The sequence below is a fragment of the Miniopterus schreibersii genome, assembly GCF_964146895.1.
Source record: "Miniopterus schreibersii genome assembly, chromosome: 11".
In the NCBI taxonomy this organism is placed as follows: domain Eukaryota; kingdom Metazoa; phylum Chordata; class Mammalia; order Chiroptera; family Miniopteridae; genus Miniopterus; species Miniopterus schreibersii.
In genome coordinates this window covers 33,761,365-33,774,474 of record NC_138111.1, presented here as the reverse complement: position 1 = coordinate 33,774,474, position 13,110 = coordinate 33,761,365, and the positions used below count along the sequence as shown (strand labels likewise).

The window sequence follows — 13,110 nt, the reverse complement described above, 5'->3', positions numbered from 1 at the left end:
CCACCCCCCTGGCTCGCCATTTGTCAGCAGCGAAATGATGGGCAGTAACACAGAACGGCGATTAATGTTCAGCCATCTCTGATTGGTTGCTGGAGACGCCTACTGCGCCGAGGGTGGGCGGGGCGCTTGGAGAGCGCCCCAGAGCGGTCGCGTGGCGGGCCGGTGATTGTAGTCAATCTGGCGGAATCTTCAGCCGCAGTCGCCAGGGGCGCACTACATCTCCCGGGATGCCCCGCGGTCCCTCCACCGACTGTTGTGAATATGTATCAGAATGTTAATGATTAGCTGATGCTAAATTTGGTCAAAGAAGTCACCTACACAGAGCGTGTTGTTAGAGCTGTTCTGAGCGGGTGTTTGGGCTGTTGGCTGCTGTCTACCCCCTCTCTCACACACTTGTATATTATTTTGAGGTGGTGTTCGCAGAGTTTGAAAGGAGAGGGAATTAAAAAAAAAAAGCCGCAAGCGTTTCACTCTTATTTTTTTTATAATCCCCTTCAATTTGGGGTTAAAAAAGACAAGAAAACAGGAAGGAAGAAAAATAAGGAAATGAGATGTGGTTAAAGAAGCTAAAAGGTGCCTTTTAAAAGATCGTTGCTGTGAAGTGAAAAAATCTCCAGAGAAACCAAAAAGCACCGCTGAGACCTCTTCCGAACCAAAGGAGTTTGTGTTTGCTTTTAGGAAAGAAGAGAGAGATCATTCATTCGGAGGAATAACAACCAATTAAAAGACAAATAAAAAAAGTTTGGAGTAGGACACCGAGCGAGCGAGCGAGCAGGCGGGCGGCGCTGCCGGGGGCGCCGGGGCACGGAGCTCGCACTTGCCGGCCCGGGCGAGCGGCGCGGCTGCGGCGCCGGGCTCGGCGGGCGCGCCTCGGCGAAGCGAACGTCGGAGCGTTGCCGCGAGAGACGCGCGCCGGACAATGCCCGCGGCGGGCCAGTGACGCCCGCGGGGAATGCGGAGCGGCCGGGCCGCCCGCCCGCACCCAGCCGCCGCCGCCGTCGCCTCCGCCGTGCATTCTTGCCGCCCGCATCACGCGAGACCCGGCGGGGGCCAGGACCGCCTGAGCCGCCCCTCGGACCCGGCCGGCCGCTGCCGCCTCCTCCTCCTCCGGGCCATTAAAGCCAATGAGCCGCGCGCCTCTGCCCAGCGCAGCCAACTAAATCGGTTTGGATGATTCGCGACTTGAGCAAGATGTACCCGCAGACCAGACACCCGGTAAGTGCGGGCGGCGGGGGCGCGGGCTCGCCGGGCGGCTGGGGATTCCCCGCGTCGCCCCCTGCGCGCAGAGTTGTGTGTTTGGCTGCTGGGGTGTGGAGGGCGGCTCGAACCCGGCACCCCGCTCGGGGAGCAGCCCGCCACCCCTCTCCCGCCCCCCCCGCCCCCGTGCGGTGGCACTCTTGTAGAGGGGGTGCGGAGAGGCAATTGAGTTGTAGCCATTTTCTTATTGTTGTCTTTGAAGCCCCTGGAAGCTGTGCGGAGCCGTTTGTCGTCCCCGCGCCGCGACTCCGGGGGGGGGGGGGGGAGCGATGAAGGAGGCGCGACTCCGCGCCGGGGCGGGGAGGGCGCCCTCGGCGGCGGCGCGGCCGGTCTGGCGGCGGCTCGGGAGTGCGGGGCGCCGGCCCCTTGCGCTTCGGGCCCCGGGGACGAGCGGGGGAGCCAGCTAACTGTCGGGCCGGAGAGGGTGGCGGCCTCGTCCCTACGTCCCCTGATCTGGTTGTGGCCCGACGCCATGGCGCGAGTCCCCCCGACGGGCCAGTTTCGATTCCGGGTGGGGAGAGGGAGTGGGCTGGGTGCGCCTGCCCCTGGGCGCATGCAGTTGGCGAGGGAGGGGAGCGGCGTCCCCAACACCCGGGGTCCGGGGCGGCTGGAGGACGCGGGAGCCCCGGGGCACCCGAAACCAGCCCCTGCCGGGCTGTGCGGCGAAGTGGGGGTGGCGGGAGGAGAGTTTTCCTCGGTCTTTGCCTGCCTGCGCGACGTGGGCCCCCCCGCCGCTCGCGCCGCGTGGTGTGTTTTCTCCATCTCCCTGCTTCGCCTGTGATGTGGGCTAATTAAATATTTTATTGTTGTTCTTTAGGCACCGCATCAGCCTGCTCAACCCTTTAAATTTACAATTTCCGAGTCCTGTGATCGGATTAAGGAAGAGTTTCAGTTTTTACAGGCTCAATACCACAGGTAACGATATTGACTTTAGCTGATCCTCCTGTTTGCTTAGCTCTTGTCCCCCCCCCCCCCATACACACACAAACACCCCGCCACCGGTTTTTTTTTTCTTCTCCCTTTTCTTTCTTTTCTCTCTCTCTCTTTTTAATTTTTCTTGCCACTACAAAGGTATAATGATAATTTTTCCTTGTGGGCAGAAGGGCAAGTCAAGGCCTCTTTTTCTTAGGCAGGTGTAAAGAAATTAAACATGCCTCCCTTCTCCCGTAAATTAAAAAAAATAAAAGGCAGAACAGTCGAAACTGAGGCGACTTGGAAAACGCTGAGGCCAAACTTTCGATATTGATTTATTGGGGCGGGGAGAATGGAAGGTTGGGAAGATTCTGGGGCCTTTTGACTTCCTTGATTTAGTACTCCGGGCTTGATTCCTTCTCACTTTCTGCCATTTCATTGAAATACGATGAGCCGCGAGCCCTGGGAAGTCACAAGTGAGCGATTTCATTACTTTTATGCTGAAAATAATATTTTTGTTTTAGAAGCTATCAGTAGGCTTAGAGTGCTTTTGAAATATTTTTTTCCACTGGCTTTTTAATGACGTGTAATTCTTATTTCATAAATGCAAGAATCAAAACAAGCCACTGAACCCAGTCCACGCTTTGCCCCTGGGTGGTGGTGTTCAACTTGTCTCTGTTTTGGAGGGAAAAAAATAAGACATCATTCATAAGACACGGCTTGATTCATATTTTCATTTATCACTTCGTGGAACATTAAAGAAAAAACTCCCCTGTGACATTCGGGGGGACTTATTTGTGCTTGGATATGTAGACATTATTGATGTTTTTTTTTTATTGTTCTTATTTTATTAAGCGAATTTAGTGAATATTCAAGTCTGGATGAGGTTCTGGAATTAAATTGGCTGGAGGCTTTTTTTTTTCTTAAAACAAACAAAACCCCCACATTTGATTCTCATTGAAAGGGTAAGTTCAGGCTGCTTCCAGTCACCCCCTTTCTCTCCTGCCTCTCCTTGAATAATGAGGATGGTATTTAAGATAGTTGACTTGGTGTTTTGTAGGTGATGATTTAGAGGAGAGAATGTATATTTATATTTAAAGATTGAAAGTCAAGATCTTTGTTGTACTTAGATTTCCTTATGTCTTGAACAGCCTGAAGCTAGAATGTGAGAAACTGGCCAGTGAGAAGACCGAGATGCAGCGGCATTATGTCATGGTAAGAAAACTGTGTCATAGATTCATAGTGTCTATTTGGGATACCGAAAGCAAGAAAACCTTCAGATTGCTGGAGGCTGCAAGATTGATCACAGTTTCAGTGTCAGTGCAGTTGAGGTTATGGGAATGTGACCATTAGCAACCTGTAATTCCAGGATATTACAACTTGCCTCTGACAACCAGCTGTGATTTGAAATTTCAAAAAGTTCAGCTGCATGGGGTATAATTTTCTGTGCTTTGTTTTTACAGAGTGGAAAAAAACAAACAAACCAAAAAACAAAACCTCATTTATGTTTTGTTTAGAGTCATAAGCAAAATGTTTCTGTTAGTGGTTTTCTTTGTTGTTTTACTGCTTTTGCTCCAAACAATTTTAACCTGTTTTTCTGGAAACTGTTAAAATTTTAATGTTTTATTTCTTTTAAAGAATGATGGATAACAAAAGACACCAGACACCTTTTCAGATTTCCCCCACTCTGTGTTACTATGCATGTGTGTTTGTGTGTGTTGTGCGTTTGCAGTTTCTGTAGTGTTACATTGGCTTGAGGAGTGTTGTCATCTCCTGCGTAACTGAATTTCTGTAATGCCAGTTCAACTACATGTTCAAAAAAATCAGATCTGGTTTTTCAAAAGTATTACCAAGCATATTTTTATGCTTGTTCATGGAGGCTTCAGAGTAACTCATTCATTTCCTGTCAAGCCTTTTTCCTTTGAATGTATGAACATTAGCAGTATACCATGTATGAGAAGCTGAACACTGAAGTGGCATCACCTTTTTGAATAGTTCTTTTAAAACATCTGCATTTGTATGAGACACATTTTTGCCATTAACTTGCCTGCTGTGCCTAGGAATTAGAGACCCTATGGCTCCAGATTTTCATCAGACCTTTTTCATTCACCTGCTTGTGATGTATAAAGACAACTTGAGATGTTTAGAATGCTCTGTTTGAACTTGATTTTCTTAGTTTTGGGAGTTATTTTCTTAGAGTCTGTGTCTTAAGGTGGCTTCTAGTTTATTAGGCTGAAGATAGTGGTAGAATGTTTCTCCTCATTTAACAGTATACGTATTATGGATATTTTGGTTTAGGTGAAGCTTTTATGTTTGTTTTAAACATACTTGGGGGAATTTTGAACAAACAAGGGAAATTGTTTGATGAAAGGCATAAAGTTAATTGCTTTTCCTTCTTTGACAGTATTATGAGATGTCCTATGGGTTGAATATAGAAATGCACAAGCAGGTGAGTTATTTATTTCTTTATAACCACTTTAAATGACATTTTGGAAAGAACATTGTATGTTTTTGCAGTTTTATTCACATTTTTGTGACTCCACTTATTTTAAAAGACTACTGGTAAGAATGTTCTTTTTTCAGGTGTGGTTTCCCATCTTTTTTGTACATTATTTTAATTTTAATCATTTAAAGATGTGATTTAAAATGTTTGAGTGCATATTCAACTTTGTACCCTTTCATAACCAGGATGCTAAATTTTAAAATAGGTTTTATTTTTCATTTGAGAGAGTTGATTTATGTATTTCGGGCATTGCAAACTTGTCTAATGAAAGAGATTTTCTTGGAAAATATTAAAAAGGAAAACTAAATTCTGTGGGCCTTCATTGGCTTGGTGTGAAAGAGTGGATTGAGGGTGAGCTGTGAGGATCAAAATGAAAGCTCTGGTGCTGCAAAGAAAATTGATGTAAAATCCTCGTACTGGTCCCCTTGAGGCTATTTAGTTGGATCATACCAGAAACTGTAACTGTTACTTCCAAAATTTGTACAGAGTAAATGAGCCTGATAGGAGGATGTGATAAGGTTCAACACTATGTCTTAAAACCTATTAATTAGTACAGCCAAAAAAAGAAAAGAAAATAATCATTAGTTAGAGAGCAGTGAGACATATGATTCAAACAGCTTTTTTCTTTGTGGGAGACTGAATAAAATGGCTTATGTTACCTAGATAGAAAAATAGCATATATATAAAAACATTGTTTGGCAATAGTAATTCCTCTAGGAGGCATTCATTTTTAGCGATCACCTAGTGAAAGTGCTTCAGGTCTGTCTCAACCATTTCAGAGGTAGGTGTGTGTTTACCTGCTGGGAAAAGAGGAGGGAAATCTTAGTGCGTTTCATCTCTTACTATATTCATGGTGGATGTCATTACCTTCTAAGTTTAAAAAATATGAAATGATCACATTATTAGGGTTTTATTACTTTTAGATTCCTTTTTGGGTGTAGTTAATTACCATATACTCAGAATATACTCAGTAGAGCTTTAAAAGGTGACTGTTAGATAATAAAAGTGATTGGATAGGCAGTATTTGTAAAAGTTGGGGGGAAAGGAGTTGTTCCTTACACTGAGAAGTTTTTGTTTCAGATACCTTTTTACTTTATATTCTATATGGTTATGTCAATATTAACATTATAATATAGTTTGCTCCGTGTTAAAATTGAATTCTTATTTTGGCATCTTTGCCAATTCTGTTTAGATTAGTAATGTATAAATATCTCCTGCCTACACAAAATCCATCAAGCTTATGGATGGACTCCCCTTAGCTCTACCTTACAGGAATAAATTACATGAGAGATACTGTTTGTTAATTATCTTCATTACATGTCATTTTAGGTCTGGATCTTGTACTTGTCCTTTTTTTTTCCTCACCCCACCACCCAAGATTAATTGGTGCCTTTTTAAAGATTGGACCAGATGATTAATGTCCCTTTATTTCTCCTCCTGTATCTTATTTACCATAGCCAGTTAGCTTCCAGATCTTTCTGTTCCATTTACAGGAGGCACAGAGTTGATAGTATTTGGCTGTATGTATTGTTTTGGTGGGGCGCTGTCTGGGAGATCCCTTAATTTTGCACATTTTCTACCTTTGTAATTCTGTCATCTTCTTGTCCGGCTGGGCTCAAATGCCACCTATTTAAAATTGAGAATGGAGTACATTTTCCCTTTTTTCCTCTTGCTTTTAAATTCAATCATATCAAGAATCCTGAGGGCAGTTTATCACATTATGAAATACAGACAGCCCTGCAAACCACCTACTTATTATATTTTCTTTCTTTTCCCCCTTAAGCGCAGAGGCATATCTGTCTTTATTTGTTTTCCTAGGCAGACAGCCTTGGTTCCTCTTGGCTTCTCTTCCAGATGCACTCGCTGGATACCCTCGTAATGGAAAGCAGCAATAATGCAGGGAAGTTGCCCTGCGGCATAATTGGGCCTAGTTCTCAAGATCGGGTTAGGCTTATTCACTTATTAGATTTGTGTCTCTGAAGGGTTCAAGAGTAGGAGTCCCCAGAGTCCTTGGAAGTACCCTAGTAATTGGTGGCACTGATATTTGAAACCTTTGTGTATTTTTTTGGTTAACGCTTCTGTTCTTCTTGGCTGCTGCCAGCCACAGAGTATTTATTTTTAGAGAAATTTTTCATTGGAACAGAAAATGATGGCTGTGATGGAGTCATGACTCTGTGACATAGCAAATTGATAAAAGGATAAAAGCACAGAGCAGTGACAAACAGGGTCGGGGGTCTGGTATTATGGCCCCTCCCTTTTCTGTAGGATGCTCATCGGCAGTCACCCTGTGTTGATTCTGATAGACTATAAAGTGAAACCTATGGGGAGTTTGTCATTCTGAAATGAAAGCTAATGTAATTAGTACCAATTAAAGTACATTTAGTAAATTGGATTTAATCTTAATTAAGCCTGCATAATGTTGCCAATTTTTAACAATTATGTTTGAGAACATAATTAATTTAAATTTTGGTAACTGAGTAAATAGCATTAGTCTGGTAGAATTAGTTGAATTTTTTTTAAAGGGGAACTCGGTGACATGACATGGAATTAGAGCATAAAATATGAATCTAATTTCTGGTAATCTTTAGTAGGATCAATAGAGCTGAGCTGATGAAGTTGGAAAAAACCCCCAGAAAAGTTAGAGAGGAGTGTTCTAGGCTGTAACATGAATTAATGCTTTGCCCCTGTCTTAAGTTCTAGCATGAAAGTGAAGGTCACAAATGGAACATGGTTAGAAATGGCACATGTTTTATCGTGATGTCTTCATAATGGAATTTTTAAAAACAAAAGAACATTGATCTTCCCTAAGGATTTTCTTAAGTGTGGAGTTTTTGTGTTTTGTTTTAGATGGGGCAGTTGACCCATCATTTAGTAGCTACTTTCTTTTGCTGATTGTACCTCTTTATAAAACACAGTGTGGCTTCTAAATGGGTCAGTGACCGTGGGCAGAACAGGGTGATGCGTGCAGTTGATAACATTGCTAAACACTGCTTGTTCCCAACCTTCACCTGTAATGCTGTAATTAAAGAAGACTGCCCTGATTTAATCTGACAGCAGTAGTTATGATTTTAAGAAGTGAATATTTGATGCAGATTAGGAAAAATAGGTAGTATGAGAATTCATCCTCTAGGAACTGTAAATGGAGATGAGCATACCACATTTTGAGAACATCTCGTGACTTCCTCATAGTTAATACTCAGTATTCTGAAGCTTTCTTTGCCTCTAAAAAGTTTAGCTTAGTATTTGAATTTTAGAAATTAGAATATTTTAGAAAGCTGCAAGACTTAGAACTTAAAAGAAGTGAGTATTGCATATTTATATATACATGCGTTTATGTGTGGTATAAATGCATATGTGTGTATGCGTGTATATGTGTATATACATAAAATTACTATTTTTTTAAAAATTCTGAGCAAGAGAACTCCTGTTTCACTCCAAGCCATGTAAATTTTATTATGAGATTTTGGGCCGCAACCATTTGAGTGCTGCTAAAATATTAATTGAATAGAAATGAAAGGGCCTTGCCAACTGATAGGATATCATAATCGTAGCCTCTCTGGTCGATGGTAAATGATGATAAATGACATTAGGAACCTTTTAGCAAACTGTAATAACTACAAGGAGGGAAGCAGTATGGATTTGCATTATATCTGATACCCTCTAGTACCAAGTGGATTGCCAATACTGCTTGTTTAGCATTTTCTAAGGGCAATAGGATATTGATTTCTGACTTACAAGGAACAGCTCTATTTTCACCATTGAAAAGTATTGCAGGTTGTTAAGAAGAAATTGACTTGAAGAGGCCGACTGCTGCCCATCATGGAGCAAATAAAGCAAAACTGCCGAAGCATGGTGGAGCAGGGAGACGGGCCCTCAGCAATTTGTTGCTATTAATTTACCATGCTCGACAGCAAATCAATCGGCATCTACTTCATCTGCTGGAGAAAATGCTGTCCAGGGCAGATAAAAGGCTCGGCATGGTAAAGAGAATAGACTAGATTGGCCAAAAGGAGGCTGCAGTTAATGTGTAAATAAGTGAAATCAAGGCCACAGTTGCAGAGGAAGCTGTTGTTAATTAGGTTGGAGCTTTTTCGTCAACTATTTTAGAAAGCAGCCGAGGATTTGGAGAATAGAAAGAGATTTATTGAGGTTGAAGTAATATACGACTGGCACGACATTGCAGCCTTGAGTGTGCTTGATTCTGGGGTGCAGTAAATTTATTTGGGGACAGTGCATGCAGTGGAAGTCAGTTTGTTTAAAGTTCTGTTTAGACCAAATTTCACATAAGAATACTTTTCTTGAGCATTACTAATTTCTTGTGTACCTCCTGTCTTATATTGTGTATGCTTAGATTTGGAGGAGTAGATTCAGGAGTAGGTGTTTGAGAATGTAGGCAAAAATGTGTCTTGTATTCTTGCACAATGACTGTTTTTTAGAAATGGCTGTGATTAAACTCTTGTATAATAATGAAAGTGAACCATTAGAGCTCAGGTGTTCTATCTGAAAGTAAATAATAAACCAATAAAATTTTGCTGAGATGACTTTCTTTTGCTGTATAAACATTGGGAAATAATCTTGAGGGGCTGAATACTGAGTGGGTGGACAATACTAGACTGCAAAATGCCAGAGAGAGATTATAAGTGGAATTTTGATGACTGCAAAAAACCCTCCAGGTACAATTAGGTGATCCTGCACTTGTGTGATGGGGGATTATTTGCATTTCTGTTTTTCATTAAGATTTAAAGAACTTTTCTAATTTAAGATTACTCATACTTTGATAATATTCCATAATTAATAGTAACCAAATGGAGGTTATTGATGGTGTGTGTTTTTTTCTTCCTGCTGTTCTGTTTTGGACATTTTGAGGGTAGGGAGACAACTTCAGCCCTGTTTAGTAAATCTAGATGTATGTAAATTTTAAGTTATATTTTTTACAAAACTGTGAGAAGATATCTAAAGGACAGTTGATACCAAGTGGCAGTGTCTTGGGCAAGGACCCAGTGAACTGTCGTTTTATTTGTCACATGGTCTTGAGGAGAAGCAGATCTGGTGGAGGAAATTTTACCTGTCAGGGTATGTGCATAATTAGGAGTGTTTTCTGGATGGCATAGGATTCCTCTTTTTTTTTCTTGCATGTTGGGTTCTTAATTTTCTCTTTCTTGAGTTCTCATGGGATATCTGAAGGTGTTTCACCTACAGCAGTAATTGTGGAATGGAATTGAAATTTACTTTTAACAGAAGTGAATGTTTGTTATATATCTGGCACTTGCTTACCACTGATCTGGGCACATTGCCAAAATTCTTTAATTCTCACATTGATTCTAAGAAAGGGATTATGTCCAATCAAAGGGTGATTAAACAGGATCAGATCTGCAGAAGGTGATAATAGTTATTAGGTAGTGGATTCAGGACTCCGGGGTGAATTTACCTGGGAGGATGTCTCCTAAGAGTTGGGCCTGTGCTATGTTGGAGATTCGGCTTCAGCTCATTTCTGGAATGGAGAGCCTCTGGAAGGCTGGGAGAGTCGTTGGGTTTGTCCTTGAGTCACTGAACTTCAGGCTTTCTCTGCATTCTCTGCAGCTCTCCGTAGACAAAGTTAGAGCCTGGAAGCTGGGCCTGGACTTTTTTTAGTGGATAAGAAGGCAGGGGTTGCTTACTTTGACTTGGAGTCTCCCACAAATGGGGTGAAGAGCTGTGTGCTTATCAAGATCTGGTTTGCTTCCTCCCTGGGCAACCTATTTTTCTCATTTGTTTACAAACTCGCTCTTCCATTTAACTTTTATCTTTTCCTTGTGGCTTCTAAAACTATGCCTGAAGACAAGGGGCTGTTTGTTAATCACCATCTTGTGGGTTTTTGAAGGGGGAAGCTGGGAGGGGAAAATGTGATGTTTTGTGGCCTCTTTGTAGTTCAGAAAGAGGTTCTTAGATGCAGGAAATCACACGCAACTCAAACTTTTAAATGAAGGCAAATGTTTTGCTTTTACTGTTAAAAGATTTTCTTTGCAGCATTCAAAAAGGATATTCCCTTCTCACTGCCCCATATTCCCTACTGGATATTGTTTATTTATATTTCATTTTTGTTTTGCCGGGCAAAGTTCTTGGTATCCTAAGTAATAATTCCTTTAAGGTAGGTTGGACTAAAGCACTGAGAATAAGGTGAGTCTTAGGTACTGTTGCAGCTTCAAAGAGGTCGGGATAGCGCAGGCACTGGCACTCTCTCACATTCTTTGTCTTTTCTAAAATTTTCCTTTTTTAAATCTTCTTGCACAATTGAATAGGTAAAGTCAGTTGGGAATGAAATGTTTAAAATGTGCACTTTGTAGTTATTTATGTTTGTTTATAATGAGAACATTTTTATTGCCTTTGATTTGACTGGTTAGTCTGGTTTATAACTTCAGTACAGCAATAATATATTTGATGGCTATGGAGCAAGTGAAAGGGATGTGATATTTAGAAGGTACTTTCCCTTGATCCCTCCCCCCACTTCCTCTTAGAAAAACTCTAGCACTGCAGCAATGGTAACACATCCAGTGGCCTTGTGGCAAAGGTGTCATCAGTTTGGCAAGCTTGGCTGTTGGAGAGAAGCAGGAGGCAGCACAGTTAGGTGTGGGCCACTGAGTATTTCCACTGGTGATGACAGTCTGCAAGGCTTAGGAGCTGACTTGTGTGGAGTAAGTGCACTACAAACAGTTCATGAAATTATTGCTCTACTTTAAGGGGGAAGGGCCTCAAAAGTAATAGTCAAAAGCAAAAATTGGAGTTGTTTTGACTTTGCCTTGGCAACAGCTGTTCTTGGTAGTTGTTTTATGTCTGTAAAGAGGTATTTAGCTGGCATTCATCAACGCAAATCTGTATACCCTCTCTGTTTTCATTGGACTTGGCCCAGCGTTTATGCCAAGCTCTTGCTATTTCTTTACCACTAAACCAAAACTTTCCTCAGAGAGCTGCAGTGTGAAACCTGTACTCTATCCAGGGGGACCAAGGTCAAGGTGTGGATTTTCTTAGATGTATTGTCAAAGAAGCAGAAGAGAAATACTTCTTGACGACTCTTAGGTACTCTCTCCTCTGGTTAGTGGGTCAGTTTGTATCATTTTTGGTGATTTTACCCACAAGCACTTTACAGTTTGTATTGTGAAGGGAGCTTCTGTGTTTCATGGAAAGGAAGGATGGCTGCTGTGCTGGAGCAGGACTTGAGCTCCATCCACAACCTGGCTGGTCACGGTGTGCCTCAGGTCCTGTTATGACCTGGTGTTTGCAGCAACTTAGGCAGTGAGAGGTTGAGGGAAGGAAGATGGATATTGACTTTCTGACTTTTTAGCAAGCTTATTTCACTTATTATTTTAATTAGGATTCTGTTCTTATTTTCTGGCAGCATTCTGCTTCTGAAGGTCTGTGGATTATTTTGGTTAAAGAATTTGAAAATGCAAGGAAATATAACTGGAAAGAATGGTAATCGTAGCAATTATGAGCTCTAGTACTCTTTCTTTACAGAGAGCTTAAGGCATTTTATATGTTCTCCTTAATCTTCCTGATGTTCCTGTAAAGCAAGTAGCAAGCTTGGATCCATGTATTTATTTAAATAGCTTCTGTTGGTGGAGTACCCGACAGTTTGCCAAGCAGTGTCATTCCACTGGCCTTCTTGAACAGATGACACTGAGGCTTAAGGGCTTAGACTAGCCCAGTGTCACAGTATTGGAGGATCAGCATGCTGGCGGGGAGACCAGGGTTTCACGTAGGTCTGCAAATGCCCCAGGTCGCATAACCAGAGTCCCTGGCAGAAAAGGAAATAGGTTTCTTGACTTCCCTTCCAGGGCTCCTTTCACTGACTACGCTGTTTTCAAAACAGCAAATAGTGTGCTTGTTTCTATGATGTTCTTGACTCTATGCAACATGAGGAGCAAGGGGTGCTACTGGCAGTCTAGGAGGTGTTAACGGTATCATCTCTAGTTAGAGATCTGATCTGTGTGTTTGTATATAAGTACAGAGGCTACGTCTTCTTCCCTCTACCCTCCAATGCCTGGGAGGCTAGGATCCACAATTTAAAATATGAAGCCTAGATTCCATTTTAGTAAAGTGCTTAATAAAACTGGCCGTTCCTGCATTCCTAAAGTGTATTATGCAAACACACTGTACTAGACATAAACTTGTTTCTTGCCAGTCTCCCTTCTCCCACTAGAATGTAAGCTCCATGGGTACGGGGGTGTTTATTGTTCTTTTGTGTCCCTGTTGCTGAGAACTGTGCCTGTCACATAGTAGGCACAGGTGAATGAAGGAATACTTGCATTCAGATTGTGTGATTTAATCATTTAAGGGTATATATAGGTCACAGGATAACAGATGCAGAGCTTCCAAGCCTAGGTTAGGTAGGTCTGTGGTGCCTAATTGTTAATTTTGTGGAAAAATGCCAGGTAGAAAGGGAAAGTAAAAGCAACTGAACT

General features: G+C 42.2%; 1 protein-coding gene across 4 annotated transcripts in view; it reads left to right on the top strand.

Moving 5' to 3' along the window:
- Nucleotides 1-320: 320 nt before the first annotated feature.
- Nucleotides 321-13,110, top strand: part of TLE4 (TLE family member 4, transcriptional corepressor) — a 135,825-nt gene continuing 123,035 nt past the window's right edge. For 2 of the 4 annotated variants that reach the window (XM_081151136.1, XM_081151135.1), the window contains exons 1-4: nucleotides 1,571-1,768; nucleotides 2,075-2,172; nucleotides 3,321-3,384; nucleotides 4,574-4,618. In XM_081151136.1, coding sequence (XP_081007262.1) covers nucleotides 1,730-1,768; nucleotides 2,075-2,172; nucleotides 3,321-3,384; nucleotides 4,574-4,618 — 246 coding nt within the window. In that variant the 5' untranslated portion in view covers nucleotides 1,571-1,729. Of the gene's footprint in view, nucleotides 1,216-1,570; nucleotides 1,769-2,074; nucleotides 2,173-3,320; nucleotides 3,385-4,573; nucleotides 4,619-13,110 lie in introns of those variants that run through there. The other 2 variants (XM_081151134.1, XM_081151133.1) reach the window with 2 other exon arrangements.